This window comes from Epargyreus clarus, unplaced genomic scaffold (genome assembly GCF_041222505.1).
Source record: "Epargyreus clarus isolate Ecla_fem2 unplaced genomic scaffold, WU_Ecla_fem_2.2 ptg000032l, whole genome shotgun sequence".
NCBI classification, from domain to species: Eukaryota; Metazoa; Arthropoda; class Insecta; order Lepidoptera; family Hesperiidae; genus Epargyreus; species Epargyreus clarus.
The window spans coordinates 2,708,049-2,735,594 of NW_027332237.1; the positions used below are offsets into that span (position 1 = coordinate 2,708,049).

Genomic DNA, 27,546 nt, shown 5'->3' on the forward strand with positions numbered 1-27,546 from the left:
CGTAAGCTATGTGACTTAGCGAATTTATGATGTCATGTGACTTGACATTAGCCATGTGATTTGGCAATTCTTTTCAGGAAATAATCAATTATGTACGTACGCTATGTGACTTAGCGAATTTATGATGTCATGTGACTTGACATCAGCCATGTGATTTGGCAATTCTTTTCAGATAATAATCAATTATGTACGTAAGCTATGTGACTTAGCGAATTTATGATGTCATGTGACTTGACATCAGCCATGTGATTTGGCAGTTCTTTTCATGTGACACGACCATTTATTTACACTATTAGACACCGGTTATGGGGTTAACCAATTAAAGTTACGTGTTTTGTGTACCATGAGATTTGGCTTCTGTGGTTAAAATTGAGACTATATTATCCGCGAATCTAAAGTAGTTTATCCACTTCTTTAATATTATTGAATTTGATTTTTTTAAACTTTTGTTCGCGAGCCGTAACGGCTGCTCGTCAGAATGGCCGTGTGGGAGAATGCTTCATTTCATATATATAAATATTCCGTTTTTAAAATCACATGATATTAATTTCGAACTACCGCTCCGTATTAACAATTGGCTACCCGTATCATGGTATAAAAAAGGGGCGCGCAACTGTCAACAGATCAGAAGTTGTCCAATAGTGGGCACGGCACGGTGGTGCTCTGAACTGTTTGGTATTTTGCTTGGGTGTTATTGTTACTGTGGTGGCATTAACGCTTATTCGTTTAATTATTTTAACTATAATTTTTATGAATATTGGTTAAATTAGTTGAATCGAAATACCATTGTAGATCTACCTACCGGCGCGCCCACATACAGGATATAAATAAGTAAATGCGAGTTGAACTCGCACTTAGAGCCGGTCCACACGGTGCGTTGCGTCAGCGTTGCGTCGACGTTGCGCTGTGGGTGCGTCGTTTTACATACTAATAATCATAGTGTTCACACGGTGCGCTGCGTCGACGCGCGCACAGTGTGGACCGTGTGGACCGGCTCTAAGTCTATTATTTTGGTCTCAGGGTATGATCCTCATACTACACAAACAGGAGGTAAAAAGTCCCGGTTGACAACATCAAACGTGAATATAATAATAATGACATTTAACGGTTACGTGTTGGAGTAGCGACCTTTTAGTACAATGTAAATTCGATACAACTTAAACAGTCTTGAAGAATAAAATACGTGTGGCACTCGGAGACTGCCGCGGTAAAGCTATTGCATAGCATTTTTTTATCAACTTATGCAATTACAATTATATATTTATTTTATTTATGCAGTATGCAAAAAGTCATTAACCCGTCAACTGGCGTGTGCGCCCCGGGGCGCATAGATCGCTACTAAAAAGTATCACCGCTGTGCCGGTCGGAGTGGGGGGTGTTAGGTTTTTTCGTTACGGAATTTCTGGATTCGGTCTTTACGCTCAAGGTCCGCGATAGAAGCTATGCAATAGCTTAATAAAATAAAAAAATGTGTATTACTGCCATCTGTTTTCAAGTTGACGAATTAAGGTGTTAGGAATTTTCGTTACGGAATTTCTCTATTCGGTCGCCGCGCTCAAAGCCCGCGATAAAAGCTATGCAATAGCTTAAAAAAGTAAATGTAAAATAGTCAACAAAAAAGTTAAATGTTATGTTATTGCTATTAGCGCTGCTGTGTTCGGGTTTGAAGATTAAGGGAGAGATATTTATACGAGGCGTTCCAACTCAGTCAACAGTTGAACACGGAGGCTACTTTGTGGCATCATTGGCCGACCTTTTGCCGACAGAAATTGGTATGGCGATGGTGCCTCCAGTGTCAAAGTATACAGGGATTGTGGTAGGCTGATTAGAAGCCTTCTACACATAGATATACTTAGTAGTATATCTATGCTTCTACATATTATCGCCATCGCCCAGGGTTGGTTTATTTATTTATTTATTTATTTATTTATTGGTTGACAGAGAATGCCATTAGGCATTAAGTTTACCCTTTGTTCTAGCGTAAGGTGTTACGAAAAAATAATAATAAAAGGTTTAAAATATATTAACACCAGGTGGACTGCATGCTCGTTTCTTAATATAAAATTATGTCATTATAAGTTGTAGACAAATTTTCAAAGTTTAGTAAATTTGAGTGATACTCCCATTTAATTTTACAATATATAAAATTTTGTGTCACCTTCATTGTATCATGTTGTGTTAGTATAAAATATTTAATAGAAGTGACTTAACATTACCAAACGGCTTTAAGGCAATATACATTTGAAAACAGCTGTGCTACCGTGATCCGAATATTAATGAGGTATTTCCAAACAAATTCACAACGATACACGTCAATGATTTAAATTCAAGACCGCTTATTATCTTATATGTCTTGTGTACAAATTGCTTATTGTTTTTCCTTTTTTGTAACGAGGAAAACCATATGTCTTCCTCACCACACCCTTCAAACCAGAACACAGCGATAGTTGATACTCGTAGCGTCATCGTCAACTCATTACTGTCCCACTGCTGGGCACGGGTCTCCTCTCAGAATGAGAAGGATTAGGCCTTAATCCACCGCGCTGGCCTATGGCGTATTGGTAGACTTTATTACCCTGAAGACAATAAACTGTCATGGAAATGGTATCTCCTTTACCACGCCCTTAAAACCAGAACAGCAACGCTTAAAACTGCTGTTATTATGCAGAAATAGGTGTGGCGGAAGTGCCGCCGGAGTCGAACCACAGAGGGTTCTACTTCAAACGGATTAGGGGTTTAACTTCGAAATTTAAACATCAAATAACATTTCAAAACACTCAGTGGTAACCGCTTTGGCATCGATTTAAAATACACATGACGTAAGTATTAGAATTTCACCTGTAATCGCGCGTAGCAAGCATGGTCGCATGTTATCACGCTCGGCTTAGACCGTGATAGTCTAGTGGTCTGCCAGACCGAATGCCGAATCATGAGTCTCAGGTTCCAATCCCAAACTCGCCCCTGATTTTTCAAATTCGGTCTGTCATTCAGGAGTCTCAGGTTCAAATCCCAGGCTCGCCCCTGATTAAAGTTGGCATTGTGCGTATTAGAAATTAATTATTACGAGCTTAAAGTATCGTCAAAATGGCACGCCTAAAAAAAGTTAAAAAAAAGGTTTAAAAACTGTTAGCCTAGTGGTACGTATAGCAGCTGTCTAGTTCGATCTGACACGAAGTGGATTCTGGGTTCGATCCCCGTCCGGACAGACATCTCAATGACGATTTGGATATCTATTCTGAGTCTGGGTGTTTGTATGTTCATGGCACCCACAAAAAAGATAAGGATTATCTTTATTCTTTCTTATCTTTATTAGTGTGGGGCTGAGAGTGTAGAAAACGTATTATCTTTTAAATATGATGTCACTTGAATAAATAAGAATTGGTAAAGTGCGAGTCGAACTTGCATACAAAGGATTTTAAAGTACCAAATTTTAATTTTTTTAATTTTTAGTATTACTTTCCATAGCAACCTATTACAGTTCAATAGATAAACCGAAAAATAGCGGTTGTATAGCGACCTCCATTCATTTTCAACCATTTTTTAACGCTATCATTCTATTTATTGCCGGTAAAGTCTAGATAAAACGTAAAAAAACATTAAACTCTATTACAGGTTTTTGCACGTTTTTTGTATTCGTGATACCATTCTTATTGAAGTATTACTTCTTATCTAGTACACGAAATAAATTATTCTGTTTTATAGCTGTATTTAATTGTTAAATTGCTGTAATAAACGGTTATAATGGAAATTTATGTTTAGGGACTACTGCGATCCATGGATAATATAAATAACTATTTAGTTATATGTCTATTTATTATAGAAATAGACATCTAGTTAGATTTGTATCTTACTAGATGTCTATGTATTGAAGGTTGTATATCTATTGAACACATTGTGGTTTGATTCCCGAAGCAACACCCGCCACAACTTATTCTGCGTAATAAGAGCAGTGTTTAGCGCTGCTGTATTCCGGTCCGAAGAGTGTGGTAAGGGAGACATACTTATCCGAGGCGTTCCAGCTTAGGCATCAGGGGTAGCAACGCTTCCATGGCCGATCTCAGGTAGGTCTCTTTTAAGACACCGACTTCTGGATAACCTTCTTATTTTGGCCAAAGCCACATCTGTAATCAGGGCCGGATTTAAGGGAGGGCAACCGGGACGGCAGCCCCGGGGCCTCCGCAAAAGAGGGGCCCCCCACAGTAGAGAAGTCGGATTTTTTTAATCAACCCTATATAAGATTAGATTCCTATCTGAGGTCCTCCACAGATGCACCGCTACCCCTGAGTAGCGCCTTTGGAGTTTAATCACAAAGAGCTCAGAAGTTAGTGGAATAACTTAAGTATTATAATTAAAAAGAATATAGAAACATCTAGAAGTATTTAATAGGCATTGTGTTTTAGTTTTATATTAGAGATTAATAGTTTATAAAAACACATTAGTAGAAAGATAGTATAAAATATGTTTATACATTAGTAGAAAGATAAATATGTTTATTAGTGAATCAGCCTCGACCTAAAAACTAATTAACAAGTTTTGCATATCAGTCGTTTTAAAGAGAAATTAATTGAACTATTCGATCTATTTCGTAGTTTTATGTAATTTAACTCAATACGAATTGTATGTAAATGCTAAATTATGTAAAATATTTTTAAAAGAAATATAATATTTTTGTGTATTATAATAGCTTTCATGTGTGCCACGAATAAACAATATAACTAATAACAAATATAATAATATATAAATAACAAATGTTCAAACACGCACACATTTATAATTTAGACGTTTGGAAGGGCAGGGTTCGAACCCAAAACCCTAACGTACAAAACGTAACTAACGTAGAGTCCGCGTAAAACTGCTAGTCCGCTCTGAATATAGAAATGAATCGCGTCGCCATCGCAGGGTATGACTACACCTGCTCGCAACTACTTCAGACCGGAATAGGAGTTTGGCGCGGACTATACCTAATATTAAAGTTGAAGTAACATTTCTATTTTGGAACGAAGTTGCTAATCGCGCTGTACGCTGGGTAAGAGGGCTAGGCGAGCGTCTCGAAAAATCCTCACGACACTTTTGCTATAAGTTAATCATATTGAATTTAATGATTAAATTTATAATTAACTTGTTATTTTTTTATAATAATTAAAAATAAAACAAAATGTTTATATTCAAAACTTTAAAAAAATATTGATTAAAATTTTATTAGCATTCCTTCACTTATTTCATTTATCATTTAACTCCCAAATATTGTTAATTTATTTAATTATACCTCCTATACCTAATACTTATTTTAAAACAAAAGGAACTCCGTTCCAATCGGGTGTCCTACATGTGACACTTTAGACAGTTTTTATTAATTTATAGTATGATCTCTTTTAAAAATAAGTATGTTACAAAGGGCGAACATTATGCTTAATATCTTCTTTTTCATTTTTTATAACAAGATATTAAAGCGACTCTCGTTGAAGTCTTTTATTCGGGAATGGGATTGTTGTTGTAGAATTACTATATCTATGAATATTTAAAAGTTATAGGACTGTTCAATTGTTACATCTGTGTTAAATTAAACGTAACAGAAGTGTAAACTATCTACCGTAGTAAGTATGCATTGGACAAAATCACACAACTTTGAGAACTATTTAAAAAAAAAAACTCTCACGTTTTCCTTCACCGTTATAGCAACTGCTCCTTATTTTTAGTACGCACTAATATATATAACTTTAAACATCAGAGGCCTCCGCACTAAAACCCCCTCGGTGGCCGTCCTCGGCGCTGCGTAGGGGACTCCGGGATTTCCAAAGGAACGCAACCGGAGTCCTCTTAGCGCGTTGCCCCGTCGGGCTCCGCCCAGGCGAGAGTGGTGCTCGCCACTCCGTCTGATGTGCACGACGGTATGCGACCACACATACCGCTGTCCTTCCCGTGGTCGCTGGCCGGGCGGTTCGAGCTCCCACTCTCGCCACCCGCAACCCCGGAAGCCCCTTTTAGTCGCCTCTTACGACAGGCAGGGGATACCGTAGCCCTATTCTGGTCCCGGAACTACAGGGACAGGAACATCAGAGGCCTGGGATTCGAACCTCAGATTCCTTGATTAACAGGCCTTCACTTCTCTGCTGAACAGTAAATTGAATGAAAAAGTATAGTCCGCGTAAAACTGCTAGTCCGCTCTGAATATAAAAATGAATCGCGTCGCCATAACAAATTGTATGACTTCACCTGCTCGGAACAACTTCAGAGCGGACTAGCAGTTTGGCGCGGACTATACCATCTATGTAAACAAAAACATTTAAACAACGCTTTATGAGTTCTTTTACAAAAATAAAACTGATTGAAAAACCCCAAACCATTCTAATTTAACATAGTTGTTTTTATAAAAACAACAAAGTAAATCTATAAATAATCCAGAAAAACGTTACTCGTAACAAAGGAATTTATTTAAAGTTATACACGATTTTTCCATTTAGTTATTTAATTAAAAGAATTATCTGTGAGAATAAAAATATATTTTATATTGTAGCCAACGTTAACCAGACATGCAGCTAGTTGTCAATTGAAAAATTAGTAAATGCCATGGACATCTATAATCAATCTGAGATAAGACTAGAGTCCTACCACTTTCTATTCTATTTCTATTCAAAATGCATTTCTATCCTTGATGACCAAGTTACGGCGGTTTTATAATATAGGAGTAGCAGACGAGCATGCAGTCCACCTGATGGTAAGTGGCTACTGCCACCCATGGACATCTGTAATCAACCCGAGATAGAATTATATTCCTATCAGACGTCGGCGACAGATGCGTCGCTACCCTTGAAGACTAAGTTGGAAAGCCTCGGGATAGTATGTATCCCTTACCACACCCTTCAAACCAGAACACAGCAGCGCTTAACACTGCTGTTATTAGGTAGAAAAACCATCTTCAAATTGCCTTAGTGTTAATTCAAATTGGTTTAGTTGCCTATTGTATTACGACTATTAACTTCTAAATAAAACTTAAACACTACATTTTTGGAAACAACTCCGTTCGCTTAATATTATTATTAAATGCAAAGATATGTAATATGAAGTAGGTACTAGTTTTTATAAGCGTTTAAATTAACTTAACAAGAAACATGAGGAAAATGGCTTGATAAATTAAATTTTATTTTTGTAAGGAAAACTGGAAAATATAAATATTCAATGCGCGTTGCTATTTCGTAAGGCGACGCAAATACATATGACATTTTTACGTCTTTACCTACGCAACTATACATAGGTACATGGCACAAGCATAGCATTCTGAAGTTAGAACCTTCTGTGAACTCCAGCGGCACCACCTCCACACCCATTTCTGCCTAATAACAGTGTTAAGCGCTGCTGTGTTCTGGTTTAAAGGGTGTGGTAAGGAAGACATACTTTTCCGAGGCATTTTAGGAATGTCTTTAGGGTAGTAAAGTCTACCAATACGCCATTGGCCAGCGTGGTGGATTATGGCTTTATTGTGAGAGGAGACCCGTTCCAGTATTGAGACAGTAATGAGTTGACGATGATGCTAACAACTATCGCAATATTATGAAACTATTACTATTTATAATTTCATAATATAAACAGAAGATAAAATGTATTCGGTGTTGCGTCAAAAACTTGGCCTTACACTCCCGTACGATTTGATAAGAACTTAACTGATATCAAAATACATATTAGTTTGCTTCGTGACTCATAAGACACGTGTGTGCTATAAACAAATACAATTCGTGAAAGTTTTATTTACTTTTATGTATAAATGGTTTTTAATAGATAAAGTTAAATGATAACAAACGGTATGATAACAATGAAAAGAAGTGATAGGTTAGTGATTAAAAATTGGCCTCTTGATCGAGGCTTCCGAGGTTCGAGTCCCCGGTACGCAACTCTGATATTTTTAGTTATGTGGTATTAGAAATCAATCACTTGCTTCAACGCTGAAAGAAAATATCGTGAGGATGCTTGCATATATGAGAGATCTTTACAAAAAAAACAATTTGTATACATTACTAGCTGACCCGGCAAACGATGTGTTGCTATATAAATAAAAAAATGTTAAGGGTGACCAACCCTTATCACTTAGGGGTATGAAAAATACTGAATATGCATATAAAATTTGGTGAAAATCGGTAAAGCCGTTTCGGAGGAGTACGGTAACTAACATTGTGACACGAGAATTTTATATATAAGATTTTACTATCCTTGTAATTAATTTATACTTTGTTGAAATAAATGATGACAAAATTTTCAATTTGAGTATTGCTTATATTCTTAACTTTATTTCCTTATACATATAGTTTAGTATTGATGTGTAGTATTAAGTAACACATACTGGTAGAAAGTAAACGTTTGGTGGCACGAAGGTGGCACGCTAATTCTTATTCGACAGCACTTTCTCAATCATATTACGCGTGAAAGGTGATACATTTGTTCGAGGTTCGATTCTGGTCGAGACCACACCTATTTCTGTTTCATCATCAACCCATTACTGTCCCACTGCTGGGCACGGGTCTCCTCTAAGAATGAGAAGGATTAGGCCATAGTCCACCACACTGGCCAAGTGCGTATTGATAGACTTCACATACCTTGATTTTTGTTTTTTTTTTATAAATCTCTCAGGTATGCAGGTTTCCTCACGATGTTTTCCTTCACCGTTTAGCAAGTGATAATTAATTTCTAATACTCATATAAATTTGAAAATCAGAGGTGCGTGCCTGGGATTTGAACCTCGGACCCCTCGATCGAGAGGTCGCGTTTCTTAACCACGGCTATCACTGCTTTTTACCTATTTCTGCTTATTGATGTCTTCTTTTTTTAAGAGTTTGGTAAGAAAGACTAACCTTTTTTTTTTTTTTTCTCGAGGGGGAAACCTTCAAAAGGTACCCGACGACGTGGGAGCGACGCCGGGTTATGTGGGATTTTTACCGCACTAAAACCCCCCCGGTGGCCGTCCTCAACGCTCGCTCGCAACGGCGCTCCAATACAGTCGCAAAGGGCCCAATTGATTTGTGATCGAGCTAATATGTTCTATCTTTTTTATCCTACGAATAAGGAAATATTTTTTTCTTGAGTGCGGTTTGAAGGTAAAACCCTTTGTGGTTTGACTCCAGCGGCAATACTGCCACACCCATTTCTGCCTAATAATAGCAGTGTTAAGCGCTACTGCTTTCTGGTTTGAAGGGTGTGGTCAAAACATACGGCATTTATCCATCAAACTACTTTTGAAGTTTTACATCTATTAACGCGTTTGTGTATAAGAACACACGTTTAATTATAGTATGAGACGTACTTCATATTTGCTCAATTTGCTGCAAAATAATTAATAAAAACTGTTTATCATAATGCCATCTTAATCTTATGCAAAGAATAAAGATAAATATAATACAGCAAATATAAGTTACTCGTAACATAACAGCTTATACATTGATATGTTACAGTATTTAAATAACCTACATTTATAGTATTGTTAGGGCACTACCATACCGTGTTGAATGTTGTAACTATAAAAAAATATTAAGTGTAATAGTTGGCCAAGTGGGAGTCGACTCGCACATGGAGGGTACCGTCACAAAATATTAGTTTTTTATTTTGTGTTATAGTCCGCGCCAAACTGCTAGTCCGCTCTGAAGTTGCGAGCAGGTTTAGTCATACAATTTGCCATGGCGACGCGATTCATTTATATATTCAGAGCGGACTAGTAGTTTTACGCGGACTATGACGTACTACAGATTTTAGATTTAGTTTTAATTTTAGTATTTTTTTTATCGAAACGGCCATAGAAGTAAATACATTGTGAAAATTTGAATTGTTTCAAATTAACGTGTTTTTTTATAATCTTTAATCTATAATAATTTACTTCCTAAATACTTTTGATTAATACGTCATTGCAAAATAAATAACAAGCATTATTATAAACAGGAAGGAAATCATTTTGAGAAACTAAACAATGTAAATTAATTCAAATTATCTTCGGTCGATCTACTGTCAAAATGACTTATAGTTCCCACGCTCGGTGTGGCGGCGCCCTTCGCTGCCATTTTAAGGTTGCCAGCAACTAGTATTTATTATAATTCTCTGGAGGGTTCCGTCAAAATTTTTCATTTATTTTTTATTTTAAGTATTTATTATCGTAGCTGCCATAGAAAGTAAATATGTGAAAATTGAACTGTGCACTGGTACGGAACCTTCATCATCATCATCATCATCAACCCATTACTGTCCCACTGCTGGGCACGGGTCTCCTCTCAGAGTGAGAAGGAATATGCCATAGTCAACCGCGCTGGCTAAGTGCGTATTGGTAGACTTCACATACCTTCGAAATTACTTTTTTTTTATAAATCTCTCAGGTATGCAGGTTACCTCGCGATGTTTTCCTTCACCGTTTAGCAAGTGATAAATAATTTCTATTACGGAACCTTAAAAACGAATAATCCGACTGCGTAAAAATAATAAACTAAAAAGGGAAGTAATGTAGCTTGTGTCATTCCCACAATTTAGGCGTTTTAGCAACACTTCATCTTAAAATCCGTTAAGCCGTTTGTAATGTATGGATGCCAACAAGTAAAGTAAGTAAATACGTACAAAAAAACACACATACGCTCGAAAATTATTAGCTTACGCAGTCGCGTAGGTGTTAATGGATATTTGTACTTTATTTTCCGGAAAAAATTAAAAAATCACGTTGTTTTTACAAAATTTGCACCTTTGATTCGTTTATTTTTGATGACATCATGATAACCATCTTACTCTACGTCAGTGAAAAACTGATTACCAACTAGACTATTCTAGACCCCCACGTCAGTAATATTCATTCATATTTTTTTTTTTTAAATAAAAAATGTTATACGTTAGCATAAACAAGGTGAAAGAGTTAAGCTTACGTTAACACAGATGAGGGTTGTTAAAAAATCCAAAAAAAGTTGTATATTTAATACGTAATGGCTTGTACCGTTGGCAGCCCTGCGAGCAACTCAAATTTCAATGTAAAAAGTGGTAGACCATGAACTGCTAGTAATCGACTTGCATGCAGCTACCTACTTCGTTAGGTTATTACTGAGTTAAACGATTGCGACAGTAGTAGTTGATTTGCATTTATTCTACTTAAGTTAAGGCGGGTGTCGTCTAATTCTTGTCGTTCTACTGGGTACGGGTCTAGCCTCGGAATAAAATGGAGTTTAGGTTTAGGCCATAGTATATGTGTGGCAGTGATGTAGGCAGGGGCCGGAGTTGCGGGCGGCAAGAGTTGGAGCTCCGTCCAGCAAGCGACCCCGGGAAAGACAGCGATTTGTGTGGTCGCATATCGCTGCCCGATAAGGGCATCGCGTTAGGAGGACTCCGGTTGTGTTCCGTTGGAGATCCCGGAGTTCTCCACCAAACGCCGAGGCCGGCCATCGGGGGGTTTTAGTTCGGTAAAAGTCCCACATAACCCGGCGTCGGTCCCACAGCCTCAGGTACCTTTTGAAGGTTTCCCCCTCGTCAACTAAAAAAGGTTATACTAGTATTTGTCACGGAGTAATGTATTTAGGAAACGCTCGAATCTTCGAACAAATAGGATTCCATGTGTAGCCTACTTCTCTCTCAGAATGTGACTCTCTCTCTCTCAGATGTACAATCACAATAAACATGTTTTGTTGTAAGGTTAAAAACCTCAAATGTAAATAGTTTGCGATAACTTGTATCCTCCGAGGCTACATTCGCAGCGGAACATGTGAATTATGAACGGTTACTGCAGTACAATCGATGTTAAAAGTGATTACTTCCTTCTAGTGTTGCCGCGTGCGCACGCTTGCCAAACATTCACGAATTCAAATGTGTGGATAGAGAATTTGACATGGTTTGTGTGGCAAGCGCTTGTAGCATTGCTTTTGATCAAGTCACACGTTTGTAGAGGTTTGGATTTAGCGACAAACGCCAGGCGTGCAACCATCGTATTTCGTGTTCTTTTTTTATAATATAGGAGTAGCAGACGAGCATGCAGTCCACCTGATGATAAGTGGCTACTGCCGCCCATGGACATCTGTAATCAATCCTAGATAGGATTAGATATTCCTACCTGAGGTCGGCCACAGATGTGCCGCTACCCCTGAGATTAAGCTGGAACGCCTCGGAAAAGTCTGTCTCCTTACCACACCCTTCAAACCGGAACACAGCAGCGCTGAACACTGCTGTTATTAGGTAGAAATAGATGTGGCGGTGGTGCCGCCGGAGTCGAACCGCAAAGCGTTCAACCACCTTCAAAAATTGTAATATTTATGAAGTCATTTTAAAAGTGCTTTGAGTGAGGTAGTACCACCGTCACACGTTTCCATAAGCTTGCTTTGTTAGTTCGTCTTCGTTTAAGGTTAAACTTCGCAATGGAATTTTAAACCGCTGCTGCTGCTGTCCGCTAACGATTAAAATTTGCATATATATTCGATTTGATTGGAATAACAATATGTGATTAGTTTACTGACGTTTGTTTTTAATTTTTTTTTTTTGTTATATAACTTATATTTTACTGACGTTATTGTAAATTCGATATGGCGAACGCACGAAAAAATGATGATGCATCCCCATGAAATGATAAATCTTTCGAGAAGAAAGTGAAAAACACATAACTTTTATATTTTTAATCTTTTTCCTAAATCTAAGTTTACTTTGCGTAAATGTAGCTGCGTTCTGCTTTGTAGAATGTGGTAAACGAGAGACATTTATTTATATGAGGAGTACTCCTTTTTTTACCACAAAAAGGAGTCCAATCACTGGTAAGGTCACCTCGCTCGCTCGCTTGCGCTAGAATTGCAAAAAAATGCAATAGTTTTAAGTACTTAAATTTTGTTTATTTATCTAAATATACATAACTCAAAGGTGACTGACTGACATAGTGATCTATCAACGCACAGCCCAAACCACTGGACGGCTCGGGCTGAAATTTGGCATGCAGGTAGATGTTATGACGTAGGCATCCGCTAAGAAAGGATTTTGATCAATTCTACCCCCATGGGGATAAAATAGGGGATGAAAATATTATTTCGTAACGCGAGCGAAGCCGCGGGCAAAAGCTCGTTGCCTAATATAACACTTCTCTCCGCGTCTGTACGTGAAGCAAGCGTAACTCGAAAACAATAGCTACGAGTCATCGACTTTCATACAAGTAACGTTATGAGGACGGCTCGCCTTTTTGTAGGCTGTACGAGTAAATACTCATGTAGAATGGGAATCTGTATTACAACGGACTTATATAAGAGGGGAAGAGGTGGTTAGGTTAGGTTAGAACTCTTTAAACAGGAAGACTTTTTGTTTTTCGGCGTAAAATTACAGACAGTACATTTTATATCTGATATTATTTATACCTTAGCATGGGATCAGAAAAAATATTAGTGACTAGATGATCTTTTTTTGGTGACCTTGTTTACGCCATTGCTTTTGGATTTTTGCTAGCCCATACCCCTCTCCTTATCCGAAGCTATATCTACACCCTTGTAACATAATATATTAGTCAATATAAGATACTGTCCTAGTATCTTACTGGACACAGTCCTCTCAGAATGAGAAGGGTTTAGGCCATAGTCTACGACCCTGGCCCAAAATGGCGAATTGGTACATTTCACACACCTTTGAGAACTTTTTTTATAATTTTTAGACGTGTAGGTTTCCTCATTGGTTTCCTCACGATGTTTTCCTTTACTACTAAAGCAAACGATATATATATTTTAAATCTTATACGCACATAACGTCGAAATGTTAGAAGTACCCCACCTCGACAAAGACGATGTAATAGCAATAAATCGTATCCCATTTTTTTTTACGAAAAAACGATTTTAGCATGTTTGGACTTAAAATGACGTATCACAGGTCGTCCTTAAGACACTGGTGTCTTAAGCTTAAGGACCTGGGTCCTTAGGGTCAAAATTGAGCAAAATATTAAAGTGTGGTCAATACGTTCTATGTCTTTTTAAAGTAGCGTTTCTTCTTATGTAAAGTAGCGTTTTTTGAGTAAGGAGTTATTGCCAATTCGTCGTCGATATGTAGGTTGTTATTGTGACTATTATTTATGGTTAGAATAAAATACCTAAGTACAAGCTAGTTTAAATGTCCAGTCATTAATGAATCATTATTCTTAAACAATTCTATTGTGAAAATACCGACTATATTTTAATGATAAATACTTACAGCAAGAATAACAGGATTTTACGCACCGTCTTAGATCTAATAGAAGCAACATATTTTAAAATTTGTAAAAAGCAAGCGAAAAAACTTCAATTCAGTAGGAATTTTATAATTTAATTTTTAAATTCAAAATGTTTAATTTATTTTTAAAATATCTGAAACGTTAGTCGCCATTTTGATGCCGATGTGACGTCACTTCGATAGTAAGCAAACGATTTTTGGAGTCTTGCATTATGCAATGTTTGCTAACATAACATCACGAGTCAATCAGAATATGTATAGGAATTTCGCGCGAAATTTCACCATTATAGGTATATAAAAAGTATTTTTTTTTCAAAATAAAAGCGTATCTATGTCTCATTTATTGAGACTGCAGCCTAACACTAAACCGCTTAACGTAATTTAACATAAGGTGTCATTGGATTTGTCTAAATTGTAGAAGTAACATTAATTACTATATATATACATATATATAATTCTCGTGTCACAATGTTAGTTACCGTACTCCTCCGAAACGGCTTTACCGATTTTCACCAAATTTTATATGCATATTCAATAGGTCTGAGAATCGGCTACTATCTATTTTTTATACCCCTAAGTGATAAGGGTCGTTCACCCTTAACATTTTTTTATTTATATGGCAACACAACGTTTGCCGGGTCAGCTAGTAGACTATACTTTTAGGCATTCGGATTTTTTTAATAGTTCTCTAGTTACGGTCTTTATCTTTTAAATAATTTAATTATATGAAATAAAAATGTAATTTTTCGGCAAATTACCGCCAAAACATGCCATTGACACGTCGCGTTGGCACCAAGCACCGTGACAAAGCTGGCCTTCACGGTGCCAGCCATAGAAGACGTGAATAATGTAAATGGCACTGTTCAAACTACCGAAAACTTATTGCTATTTTATTTACTGTCATAAAGCCTGCTCCACATAATCGCGAAAATGCGAGAAAAGCACGAGAAACAAAAATGTGGAGCCTATAAAACAGCTTTTTCTCGCGAGATTCTCACAAGATTCTCGCGAGAATGTGGAGCCGGCTTAATAATAGCTGCAGTAGCCTGATGGTTTGTTTGGTTTCCTACCCTGTTCTCTAATGATGAGGATCTGAGCAGTGGCGGACTAAGGTCGTCGGGGGCCCGGGGCGGATAGTCGAATGGAGTAAAAAGTAAAGTGTAAAAAGTTGATTTGATTTTACAAAATTACAAATGTGTCGTACTTATACTTATTCGCCGACAATTACGTATGATTCCGGTGACTTTTTTTCGCTGATTTTTACAGGTTTTACAGATTGTTTGGTTCTGACGACTTTTTTACCAACTGTATTTAGGGGCCCCCCAGAATCGGGGGCTCGGGGCGGACCGCCCCTTAGGCCGCTAGAAGGTCTGAAGTTTGAATCTCAGAGTTTTTGAAAGTCGCAAGTGCGTATTAGGAATTAATTATTCCTTAAATATTTTCAATATTAAAGCTTTAAGTGTAAATAAAAATATCTAGCTATAAAAATATCATATGTCTTGTGTGAGTAAAATAATTTATAAAGTTAATTTTATGAAGATTTTTCTTCGGGGATATAAATATCCTATATTTTTTATTTGGACCCTGAATATTTGATGTATTTAGCTTATTCTACGTTTCGTGACGTGTATTGGAATTTATTTAAAAAACAATGTAAACATTAAAATTACTTATTTTTAAAGTAAGGCCACATAAAACAATTAAAATGAATTAATATTCAGTTATATAAGTTTGAATGAGTTCTCTCAAAAACGTCGAAATCATTATTTATTTAACAACTCATTCAAGATTTGTTTGACATTTAAAATACAAAAATATAAAATTAATTACTTTAACTACTTGTCACTTTTTAGCACATAACGTAGTTAATAATTAACGATATATTTTTTAAATACAAAGTTTTAAAAAAATTCTAATCATTACCTAGTATTCTTTATAAAGTCAATCTTATAGGGGTTTCCCACAAGAACCATTATCATAAAAACATTTTATTTTTTATGATGACTTATCATCAAGTTTTCCTCCTAAAGCAATTAAGTAGTCAGTTAACTTATTCATAATGCCAATTAACTTTGCCTAGTTTATCAAAGGAATTTACTTTTACTTACAACCGGTTGAATAGCGTAACTCCAAAACACTGGCAGTTTCTAAACACACAGTGTAAACAGTGAATTTCTCACAGCAAAATAATCACAACTTTTCACACAACGGTCTGGCGTGGCCGAGCAAAAACTTAAGTTTTAAAGTTCTTAAAACAACACTTAAATCCGTTTCAAAGTTAACACACAGAACTAAAACACCTCTAGTGTTTTAGTGTAAACTTAAAAGTAAAAACAAACTTTAAAACTAATTTATATTTCGATCGAATCTTTCGAATTGAACGCACGATTTCTCCCGATACGTTTTTTTCGCAACAGCGAGTGAGCGACTAAAGTAAAACAGACTCGTTTGACAAGTGAAGTGAACGCGCGCCGTTCCCCGCGCGGGAGTGAGTCAGCAAGAGGCCAGATTGAGACGGTTAAACACCGGTTCATACATTGGACTATTTTTTAGTGTAAACGTATTTTTTAAGATTATTCGTAGGGGAAATGTTTTGGGTCTGCGTCACCGACATGTTAATGAATACCTGTGTTGTGATATGTTTATAAATACTGTTGAATTTTATAGGTATTTAAATAACGGTTCTTTTGGCATTTTGGAGGATGCGTACCTCCACTTGTATGTTCCAAAATTCCAATGCGGTTTAAAGAAGGGCCCAAGTCAGTGCTAAAATCCCAGGTGCAGGCCTGGGTTTATATCTTCGACATTATGTCCATATTTAAAATGTTACATACCTATACGGCGAAGTAAAATATTATATAGAAAGAAATATGTCAATCGCATTTAGCCATTAAGGTGGATTATGACCTCATTCTGAGAGGAGATATATGCCCAAAATTGGAACAATAATTGGTTGATGATCATGTTGATGCGTCCAATATTTGTCCAAAAATAGATTTAATTGAACTGTCATTGTTTAGTTGGGCACAGCTTTCACTCATATGTTTCTCATGGAGTCCTCCTTATTTCGGTTAGCATTGATGTTTTTGTCACGTGCAAGTTTGGATTGAGTCTCATACTGAGGTATTCCCATAGGGCTATGATACGGAGATATGCAACATAAGTGAATAAAGATTTCTCCTCTCACAAAACTGGCGATTGGCATTGGGGCTGTTCTGGTGTTGCAAATAACCATAGACCACGGTGACTACTTTCCATCAGGTTCTCCCTCTCTAGTTCTATATATATATATATATTTATATATATATATATATATATATATATATATATATAAATAAATAGTTCTACCAATTTAGAAAGCTTGAGGTCCCATTCTCTTAATTCGTCTATTGTGTGTTTCTTGCACAAGACGCGTATAAAACGTCAACATTCCGAACGGAGCGTCCGATTCATGGCCGCATTGGCCGAATCTGTGTTTAGGTGGGTTTTCCCGCCGTTTCATATCAAACGCAGACAACGTAAACAAAAAAATACGACTTGATAATGTATACGTGTATTTATAGTTATGTGTATTAATAGTGTAATTTTGCTTTGGAATACTTTTTTTATTATTTTATGTTAATAAGAGTCTCTTTAATTGCTGGTGAGTAGCAATCTAGCGGGGAACTATATAAAAAGAAAGAAGGATATTATATTGTTTAGAGAATAAGACGTCATGGAATCATATATTGGACTGTCAGAGAAAAAAAGTATGGAGCTGTTATTGAATATTTTACTATATAAAAGTCTTTCAGGAATTATCAACCTATATCAGTAGGAAATATGGTCAGTGTATCTTTTTAGCCCGTTTTATACATATTAAAATGACTAGTTCTGTAATATTTTGTTTAAGTTTTTTTTTTTATAATATAAGAGTAGCAGACGAGCATGCAGTCCACCTGATGGTAAGTGGCTACTGCCGCCCATGGACATCTGTAATAAACCCCAGATAGGATTAGATATTCCTACCTGAGATCGGCCACAGATGCGCCGCTACCCCTGAGGACTAAGCTGGAACGCCTCGGAAAAGTCTTTCTCCCTTACCACACCCTTCAAACCGGAACACAGCAGCACCTAACACTGCAGTTATTAGGTAGAAATAGGTGTGGCGGTGGTGGTGCCGGAGTCGAACCACAAAGGGTTCTATCACCTTCAAAGTGTACATTGTCTCAGGTTCTATTTCAATATTGTCAACAAAAAACCTTTACAATTTTTCAATTTTAACTCAAGATCCCTAAAGTTAAACCATTCAGTCAGGCAAACTATGTAACAAAAACGATAGCGGATTTTATGGCCTGTAGGACTACCATGAGTTTACAAAAGTATTACTCGCTAGCGACTGCGTAAAATAAATGTATGAAAAATTGTACAGCGCCTCTGGTGGTTACTCGTAGAACTAAAATCCGTAGTGACGTAACTCGATACGTAAAAAACCTATCGAAATCAAATCGCTAGCGAATGTCATTATGATCTATTGCCATACAAATTCGGTCCCATGAGTCATTAATTTGACAGACTTTGTCAAGAAATACCGTAACGATAGTAGTTATGTTATTCACTAGCAAAATGACAATAGTTTTCTATTTACCATTTCTATAGTGGCGTTTCTATGCCAACTCATGGTAATGCTACTGATATAAAATAGTCTTACAAACATTTCAATGCGTTGGCGGTTTTCAGAAACAGTCATTTGTCATGAGCTACATGAGGGATTCTTTAATTTCTCTGAGTATTGTTACGTTACTTTAATAAAATTACAATTTAAAAACTTAAAAGATGTATCTTATGATTTTTGACAAAAAATATTTTTCAACATTAATAGGTAGGTACTAGAAATTTGTAATAATACGCAAAATATTGTTTAATATGTTCCTTTAAATGTTCTAGATAGTTTTGACAATCTGGCAACATTACAATGGTCAGTGGCGCACCTGCCACTCGTACAGAAAAAAATTCGGACTTTATAATCAACTAGTAGTGCCCGCGGCTTCGCCAGTATTTAAAAAATAACATGAAATACATATAACTGAAAATGTGTACCTTCATTAGAATGGTAGTGGCGCCATCTGTCGAAAATTGGTCGTACCAACTCGGAAATCTTAGCGGGCTCATCGTAGATTAGTAAAGATACTTCGCCGCCTTGAAATTGAATGAGGCCACAAACGGCTTATTAGTAAGTTCTTTTTTTGAATTCTTGAGAAATAAAAACATTTTTAGAGAAAAATTACGAATAAATAACTAATACTGCGTAATTTACATAATAAATAAATAATTATTTTAAATATTTTAGGGACATTTTAGCACGGAGCCGTGGCAAAACTTTTTTTTTACGCAACTATTTCAATTCTCAAAACTGGTTAGGTACATATTCTTGTTAGGAGTGAGTAATCTTTACTAATCTATGGGGCTCATGCACAACAACTTTGCTAAAGATCATCGATTGATTAAATGCATAGTGTACGATTGTATAAAGAACATACCTATGTAGGTATGTCACAAACATTCAGTTTTATATAAATAGATCAACCCAATTTTTATCATTTGTCAAAACCTACTAGAAATTGTTAAACTTCGAACTTTAGAAGGCACATTAAGTGTACATTCCTTACACACTCTTAAATACTTCTTTACTTTGTCGGGTTGCTTTAAATTCCGTATTCTCGGCAACTGCTATTTTAGTTCTGGGGTTTTCCGATTTAATTGTTTAATGACTTGTTTTTGCGCTTGACTCAGTCCTTTATTGCGCTAATCTAGTGTCTGTCTCATTGGTTTATTTTAGTCGGAGATAGTGGGTAATGTATATTAATATCTATGGCATAACCCGATTATTTTCAGACCTAGGTACTAATTTAATGAGTAACATTTTGGAATGTTTTTGTAAGATTGGTGTAGTTCAGTAGTCCACCTTAAGGAAAAACGACTCATTCCCGGTGTAACGGGGAGGTTGGGGGTGAAGGGGCGGTACGCCCCGGGCCCCCGACCCTGGGCCCCCCAAACACAGTTGCTAAAAAAAAGGTCGTGACACCCAAAGAATCTGGGAAATTATATAAATCAGGGAAAAAAATTAAGTATGTATTTTTCGATGAATAAGTCTAAGACACATTTGTAGTTTTGTAAAATCTAATCAACTTTTTACACTGGGGACCTCCAAGCAACTTTTCGCCCCGCGCCTCTGACGTCATAGATGCGTCACTATGCCTGAGTACTATACTACTATGATAGTGACGTCATTTATGAGCTAGACGGCATCTACACTTTTCCACCAAAACGCAATAATTGCTTTAGGTAGCTCCGCTCTGAAGTTGTTGCGAGCAGGTGCATTCATAAGCCCCCTCCACATTTGCTATGGCGACGCAATTCATTTCTATATTCAGAGCGGAGTAGGAGTTTTACGCGGACGCGGTTATACTCTAGAAAAAGTTGTGACGTTGGTAAATCCAGCCTTCAGTTCAATAGGAAAAAATAAATTATGCATGAATTTATCTTTCTCCGCGGGTTTTTTATTTTCGCAAAAAATATATGTCTTAGGCTCTTGTTTTCGCATAAAATATATGTCTTAGCTTATCTTAATTGATGTCATTTTTATTGATTCAATTTCTCATTAAGCAGGTTATCACATGTGTCACAGGTCACCACTTCAGACACAAAATATAAAACATTTTTAAATCCATATTATCTTAACATAGGTAGATTAAATTTAACGAAAACGTATTTCTTATAAAAATAATAATAGATTATAATAAAAAACAAAGTTGTATAAAAATGCAACTGCCTATTTGTTAGAGCCTCTAGGTCTACAAAGAAGGTGGTAGAATCCTTTGTCGACTTCGGCGGCACCACCGCCACACCTATTTCTGCCTCATATTAGCAGATTTAAGCACTGCTGTGTTCTGGTTTGAAGGGTATGGTAAGGGAGACACAATTTCCGAGGTTTTCCAGCCTCAGGGGTAGCGGCGTATCTGTGGCCTGTGGCATCAGGTAGGAATATCTAATTCTATCTGGGGTTAATAACATGCCCGTGAGCGTCAGTAGCCACTTGCCATCAAGTGCACTGCTCGTCTGCTGCTCCTATATTATATAAAAAAATACACTCCATTTCATTTTATATATACCTTACAGACTAACATACATACTAATATATACTTATAACTAAATCACGTATTTGTGGCGACGTGAGACGCGGGTCTGGTGACTTCCGGGGGTGCTCTCCTTCCACGGTACTTCCGGAACACTTCTGCCACAGGTCCTCTTTCAGGAAGGTCGCTAGATGCTCGGTTGGGACGCGTACAACAAATGAACTAAAGTTTACTGCGTTACGCGCCTCCAACTTCTCGACCACCAGTCACCAGGCTTCGTGTTATGAAGGAGTCGTGAGACTTATACGTGCGTCACGGGAACGACAGGACGCAGGATATGATTCGTTTCTGTCGGTGCTGTGCCGCATTGGTTACAAGGAGGCTTTTTCTTCTTACGATCGACTTTAATATAGCCATCCTTGTCTGCCACATGGGTTTCCCGCTTTCCCTCTCTGGCCTTGTTGTCTTTCGCTTCCCGGGTAGCTGGCGGGAGGCAGCTGCAGCGTAGTCACGTTGAGGCGTGGACATGACGACGCACGGCGACACCTCGGCGGGGGGAGGTGCGGTGCGGGGGACGCACGTGTCACCATATGCGGGCGCAGCGGTCGGTTATTTTAAAACACATTTGGAAAACTATACCTAAACTTATTTCATATATTTATTTTTAAATGCGTATTTTGATAAATGTCAAGTATAACGTGTTTGCATTTTATATTTTATACTGGGGCTTTCCGTCGAAAGAATTCTGCGGAACTAGTATCACAATAAACATGACTCATGTTATCGTTAGCTTGCCAACAGGAAAATGTTGAAGAAAACGCGAAAACGGGAATATTTGCAGATTTTACGTAACTTTTCAAGCAGTGATAGTCTAGTGGTTAAGAAACTCGGCCTCTTGATCGATGGGTCCGAGGTTCAAATCCCAGGAACGCATTTCTGATTTTTCAAAGTTATGTGCGTATTAGAAATCAATTATCACTTGCTTAAACGGCGAAGGAAAACATCGTGAGGAGACCTGCATACCTGCAGCGCGGAGGACTATGGACTATTTTCTAATTGAAGGGTGTGGTAAGGGAGAAAGACTTTTCCGAGGCGTTCCAGCTTAGTCCTCAGGGGTAGCGGCGCATCTGTGGCCGACCTCAGGTAGGAATATCTAATCTTATCTGGGGTTTATTACAGATGTCCATGGGCGGCAGTAGCCACTTACCATCAGGTGGACTGCATGCTCGTCTGCTACTCTTATATTATAAAAAAAAAAATTCAGAGAGGAGACGGAAGAGATGATGATGATGATGTTGACGTAACTTTTGAAAGTATTAGTGAAGGAAAACGTCGTGAGGGAACTTGTTCTGTATAAAGAAAAAGTTTTCAAATGTGGTCTAAGCCTTATCTTTATTCTGAGAGGAGACAGATATCAAACTATCCAGAAGTGGGACAGTAATGAAATGATGATGATAAAAAGTGGCTATTGATGAATTTGGTGAGAATAGATGATACATTTAATTGTATGTATACTATTGTATATGTTGGTTTCATAAAGATTGTATTCCAAAATGGTATTTTCATTCCTGTATTTGAACTTTTAGTCGAACATTGATTATAATAACTATACAAAGAGGATTACAAAAATATGAAGGGGCTGTTTTTCTATAAATAAAAAGCATAACTTTTATTATGTTTTATTGATATAATTTTGTACAAATAACGGCATATAATACATGGGACAGGTCTCACATACAAAACTAACGCTAGTCAAGCTATGGTATGCCACACGGACCTACATGATCAACTTAAATTAACGGACCCCACTGGACCGTTGGATGACCCCTGTTTAATATAGTTTGGTAACTATGTGCTGTAATTAAAATGACAAATATTTTTATGAAAATCTAATTAAAAGTGTAAATAAGACCAACGGTACTGTAATAGAAAGAAGTATCGATATTATCGGATATTTCGTTGATATTTCAAGGCAATATAGGATATATTGCCTAAAAATAAAACATAATACAATAATTCATTTTCTGGCAATGTAAATTACTTTCGTGTTAATATTCGTAAGTACGAAATCTACTGAAAAAAATAGAGACTGATATACAACCCACAGCTTAAAACAGGCGCAGAAACAGAAAAACATAACTAAAAGAGGATTTTTTGAAAATTTTGCTCCTAGGGGGATTAACAGGGGATGAAAACTCGTATTGTATAAATGTATAAAATGTTGATTTTTTATCATAGAACGGTCCAGCAAATTGGGTCCCCTTAAATAAAGCGGTGTGTCACAACACAATAATATAAATATTAATATCAAGCATAAATAATCAATGTTTAATATTTGTGTAAATTTAACTACAAAAACGTTGGTTTCGTACTAAATAATTCAATTGTTATTACAACATTAATCATTACAACATGGTGATCATTTAAACATAGCAAATTCTTGAAAACTTTCATTTATTTTCATCAAATATTGAAATAATTGCCGGCCTGAGACATTATTTCATTTTTTCTTTATAAATAATTAAAAAATGTAAGCGCGCACCATATTTATTATTTAGAGCGATTTCTGTATTGTAAAAAAAACGATTTATAAAACGAAATGCAATTAAATATTGCAATTATCAATTGCACCAATTAATTTGAATCGTTGTGCGCGTTTGCTCTTTTATATTATTCTGAAATAGTAAAAAAATGCGAAATATTGTCACGTCATGATTGCAATTAAGATATGTATTTATTAAATAATTAATATCAAACCCTGTGGAATATCTAATTGACAGAAATTATTGGTACAAATTAAATCCCAATTGGGTTCGTAGCGAGGGATTAATATATTTTATCAACTAAATAAGCATATGAGAATAATGATACAGTCATTATTAATGATATTTGTAGGCAATATTGAGGATTGGTCATGTTTATATTTCCTATAGCTTAAAGAAACGGACGTTTAAATGTCTACTGTGAAAAATGTTGAATTTTGATGTTAACACGTTCCTTATTATTGATTACAACGATCCAATTGGTATTTTCACATTATGTACATATATGAAGCGCTATATTGCCCTACCTGTTACATACATTCTATGACTAGAGCGGTGCTAAGTAATTCAATGTTTTGTTTGAATTAAGGCCAATTAACATTGTCATTGAATCTCGGTCCGGTCTTGCTGTCGGTTTTACTCAAATATTGTTATGAGAGACAACGTGGATCTATTTTTATTATCACTAAATTGTGTCATTAAATTGCACATCCATCCATACACTCAAAACTTGTGTATATTATTCTAAAGAATTTATTATAGAAATGTTTAAACTGATATGTTTTATAATAGACAAGACTAGAAGATGGTAACATATTTTTTATATTAAGTAGATAAATATACCATGGATTTTTTTGGTTATTATTTTGAAATTCTATTTTAATGAGATAGCGATGCGTTGTTGAATTAATTACTTTGGATTAAATTGTGACGTGAAATATAACAAAAGGCGAAAAAGATCCCTCATTTTCAATATTTTACGTAAGAATAAGTTGCTGGATGGTGACAAGTAGAAGATTAAATGGATCGAGATTAAATGATAGTGGGGACTGACCAGTATGTCATAAGCAAAGCAACCGGCACGCGAAACAAAGCTAAGGATAACCGCTTAAGGGCCTCTCTCTTGTCACGCGGGTTTATGTCCATATGCGTGTCTCTCACACGCGTGAATTTACTCAATGCAGTCTCTATGTCCCTCGTATATGAGGCTTAAATGACAGAGATCTATGAACAATGTGACGCAAGTGGCACGCATGTAGACCAGAACGGCACGTGGTCAGAAGCCCGCGTGACAGGATACGGCCTTAACACTTAATGTAAAAAGCTCAATAAATGTATATTATATCCAAACACTATTAGTTACTACTTACATTCCTCTAAACCACGTCCATATGAAAATTTTCAATATACAAACGCTAGGTACGTGTACTTAAACTATTTATAAATACACTCTCATTATAACAAATCGTGTTCTTCTATACTTAGGTTAACTAAACTAAAGGATATATGTCAACTATTTAAAAACGCCAAATACTAAGACATATCGTGTCTGTTAGTGAGTTTTAAGTTAGATTATATACCCGAAATAGTTTCTAATCAGAAAGTACGTTAGATTTTTCCACCTTATCATGAACATCGAATTACAAAGAAAGTTTATTAAAAGTGTAAAACGTATGACATAATATACATTTTAAAAAATACCTTACAATAATTTTCCGAATAAAATTAACAACGTCCTGTAGTCTCTTAGCAATCTGTATGCGTGTGTAATGCATATTAGGGAAATGATGTATGAATCGATAGGATGCAAGTGGCATGCGTGCGAAAATAAACCTGCGTGCCACGAAAACGGCCCGTAGTGTAATTTTCCCATATTTAACGCTTAATTATTAAAGCATTAATGCAACCTAAAATTATAATAGGAAGAAGCATTATATTATATTTCATTTATTATATTTTAGTACCATGATGTAACTTGTGTTTATTGCAAAATTATGACGTCATCGCGGGAAATAATATAGGGACACCATATTTTTTTATCGTAGTTATAATATCCTTTAGAATAGTTAACCTAACTTTATATAGTAAACTAATTATACGTAATAATAAACGGAAATACGCGTGCAAACCACTTGTACGACTAGAACTTTTTAGTTTAACATTACAAATAGTTTCTCATATCTACTAGATAGTAAAGCACTTCGAAAAGTTGTTCCATTGATTATGGAAAATTATAGAAGGAGTAATCTTAATAAAATATCAAGGGACAATGTAAGTCTTGAAATATAAAAAATATGTAAAAAGCATATGCCTTACCAAACATTTTTTGTTCCATTTTAATTTTGTAGACTGCTGTCAGATAGTAAATAGATTATAAAAAACGTAAAGAATAAAAAAAATCAAAGTTACTCTCAATTTATTTTTCTGAAAATTCAATTATGTTTGTAGGAAAAGAAAGTTTTAAACGAAACGGGTTTTTTACATATTTTTTATATTCCAAGAAGAAAGTCAAGAAAACGCGGAAACAACAAGAATACATCGCAGAAATCACATTACTTACTCTAAATTGACTAATGGTATTCATTAAGTTTCGTTCGTTACGCAATAACGCTGCACTAATTAAAATAATTGGACATAACATTGATTTGTATTGTAGTGTTATTGCCTCCGAAGATAATTTTGAATTGATATGTTATTACGGAGATGTTGTATAAATTGAAATTAACAAAACAATAGGTAAACAAATTATACCCTTACAAAGCGCCGATTCATTTAAATGTTATTAATAAATGAAATATATTTCTTACATAAACACAAATTTAAATAGATCAATTGATAACTCGAATGAAATGAATATTACACTTAAATCAATCTGTTGATGCAACATGAAATGGAAATATTTGATACGTTTAAATTAAATGATATTGCATTTAAATAAATCTCTTAATAATAATTCGAATGAAATAAATATTACACTTAAATTAATCAGTTGATGCAACGTTAATTGTGAATTTTTGATACGATTAAATTAAATCATATTGCATTTAAATAAATCTCTTAATAATAATTCGAATGAAATTAATATTACACTTAAATCAGTTGATGCAATATTAAATGGAAAAGGAAATTAAATTTAGATGAATCATACATATGTATTAACATTCTATTATAACGCATGTTACATTTAAATGAATTAATGCTTTTGAAAGAGACGGATACATTTAAATGAATCGGTTGTTACATTTATATGAAATTGTTCTACGGTGCACATTTCCCCACGTTGTTGGTGATTGTGTGCGGGAGTTTCGATAAGGAGAGGGGGATATCGAAGTCGCCGCTTAACGATATCTGGGAGACGCAGCCGACCAAGCCGCTCTTGTATCTTCCCATGGTGTTCATTTCTATTGATGGAAGTCCACCTAGAAGTTAATTATTGTTAATGTTAATTATAGTTAGTTAAATTATTCGGTAAACATACTTATATAACTTTTGTGCGCTCACTTACAAATGCAACATTGCTTCTGTTATGTAGGTACTACGTTAGCATAATTTGATTGATTTAAAGGAAAATACAAGTACCTAAATACAAAATATTTTTTGTAATTGATTAAGATAAAATAGTTAATAAATAAACGTTTTTTTAAATAAAACCTAGTCTGACTTTTCTTCTGCATTATAATTGTACATGTGTAATAAAAATAAAAATTACAAATTTTAAT

General features: G+C 35.8%; 2 protein-coding genes across 3 annotated transcripts in view; both read right to left on the reverse strand.

Annotated features, from left to right (window-relative positions):
* LOC140755000 (putative ferric-chelate reductase 1 homolog) overlaps positions 1-16,633 on the reverse strand; it is a 51,068-nt gene extending 34,435 nt beyond the window's left edge. Inside the window, exon 1 of one of the 2 annotated variants that reach the window (XM_073090162.1) lies at positions 16,278-16,633. The gene's annotated coding sequence lies outside the window, so the exon portion shown is untranslated. The remainder of the gene's footprint in view (positions 1-16,277) is intronic. The other variant, XM_073090163.1, reaches the window with a different exon arrangement.
* A 9,974-nt stretch (positions 16,634-26,607) lies between these two features.
* Positions 26,608-27,546, reverse strand: part of LOC140755038 (pikachurin) — a 262,010-nt gene continuing 261,071 nt past the window's right edge. Inside the window, exon 18 of the mRNA XM_073090215.1 lies at positions 26,608-27,246. Within this exon, the coding sequence (XP_072946316.1) occupies positions 27,086-27,246 (161 nt within the window). The 3' untranslated portion in view covers positions 26,608-27,085. The remainder of the gene's footprint in view (positions 27,247-27,546) is intronic.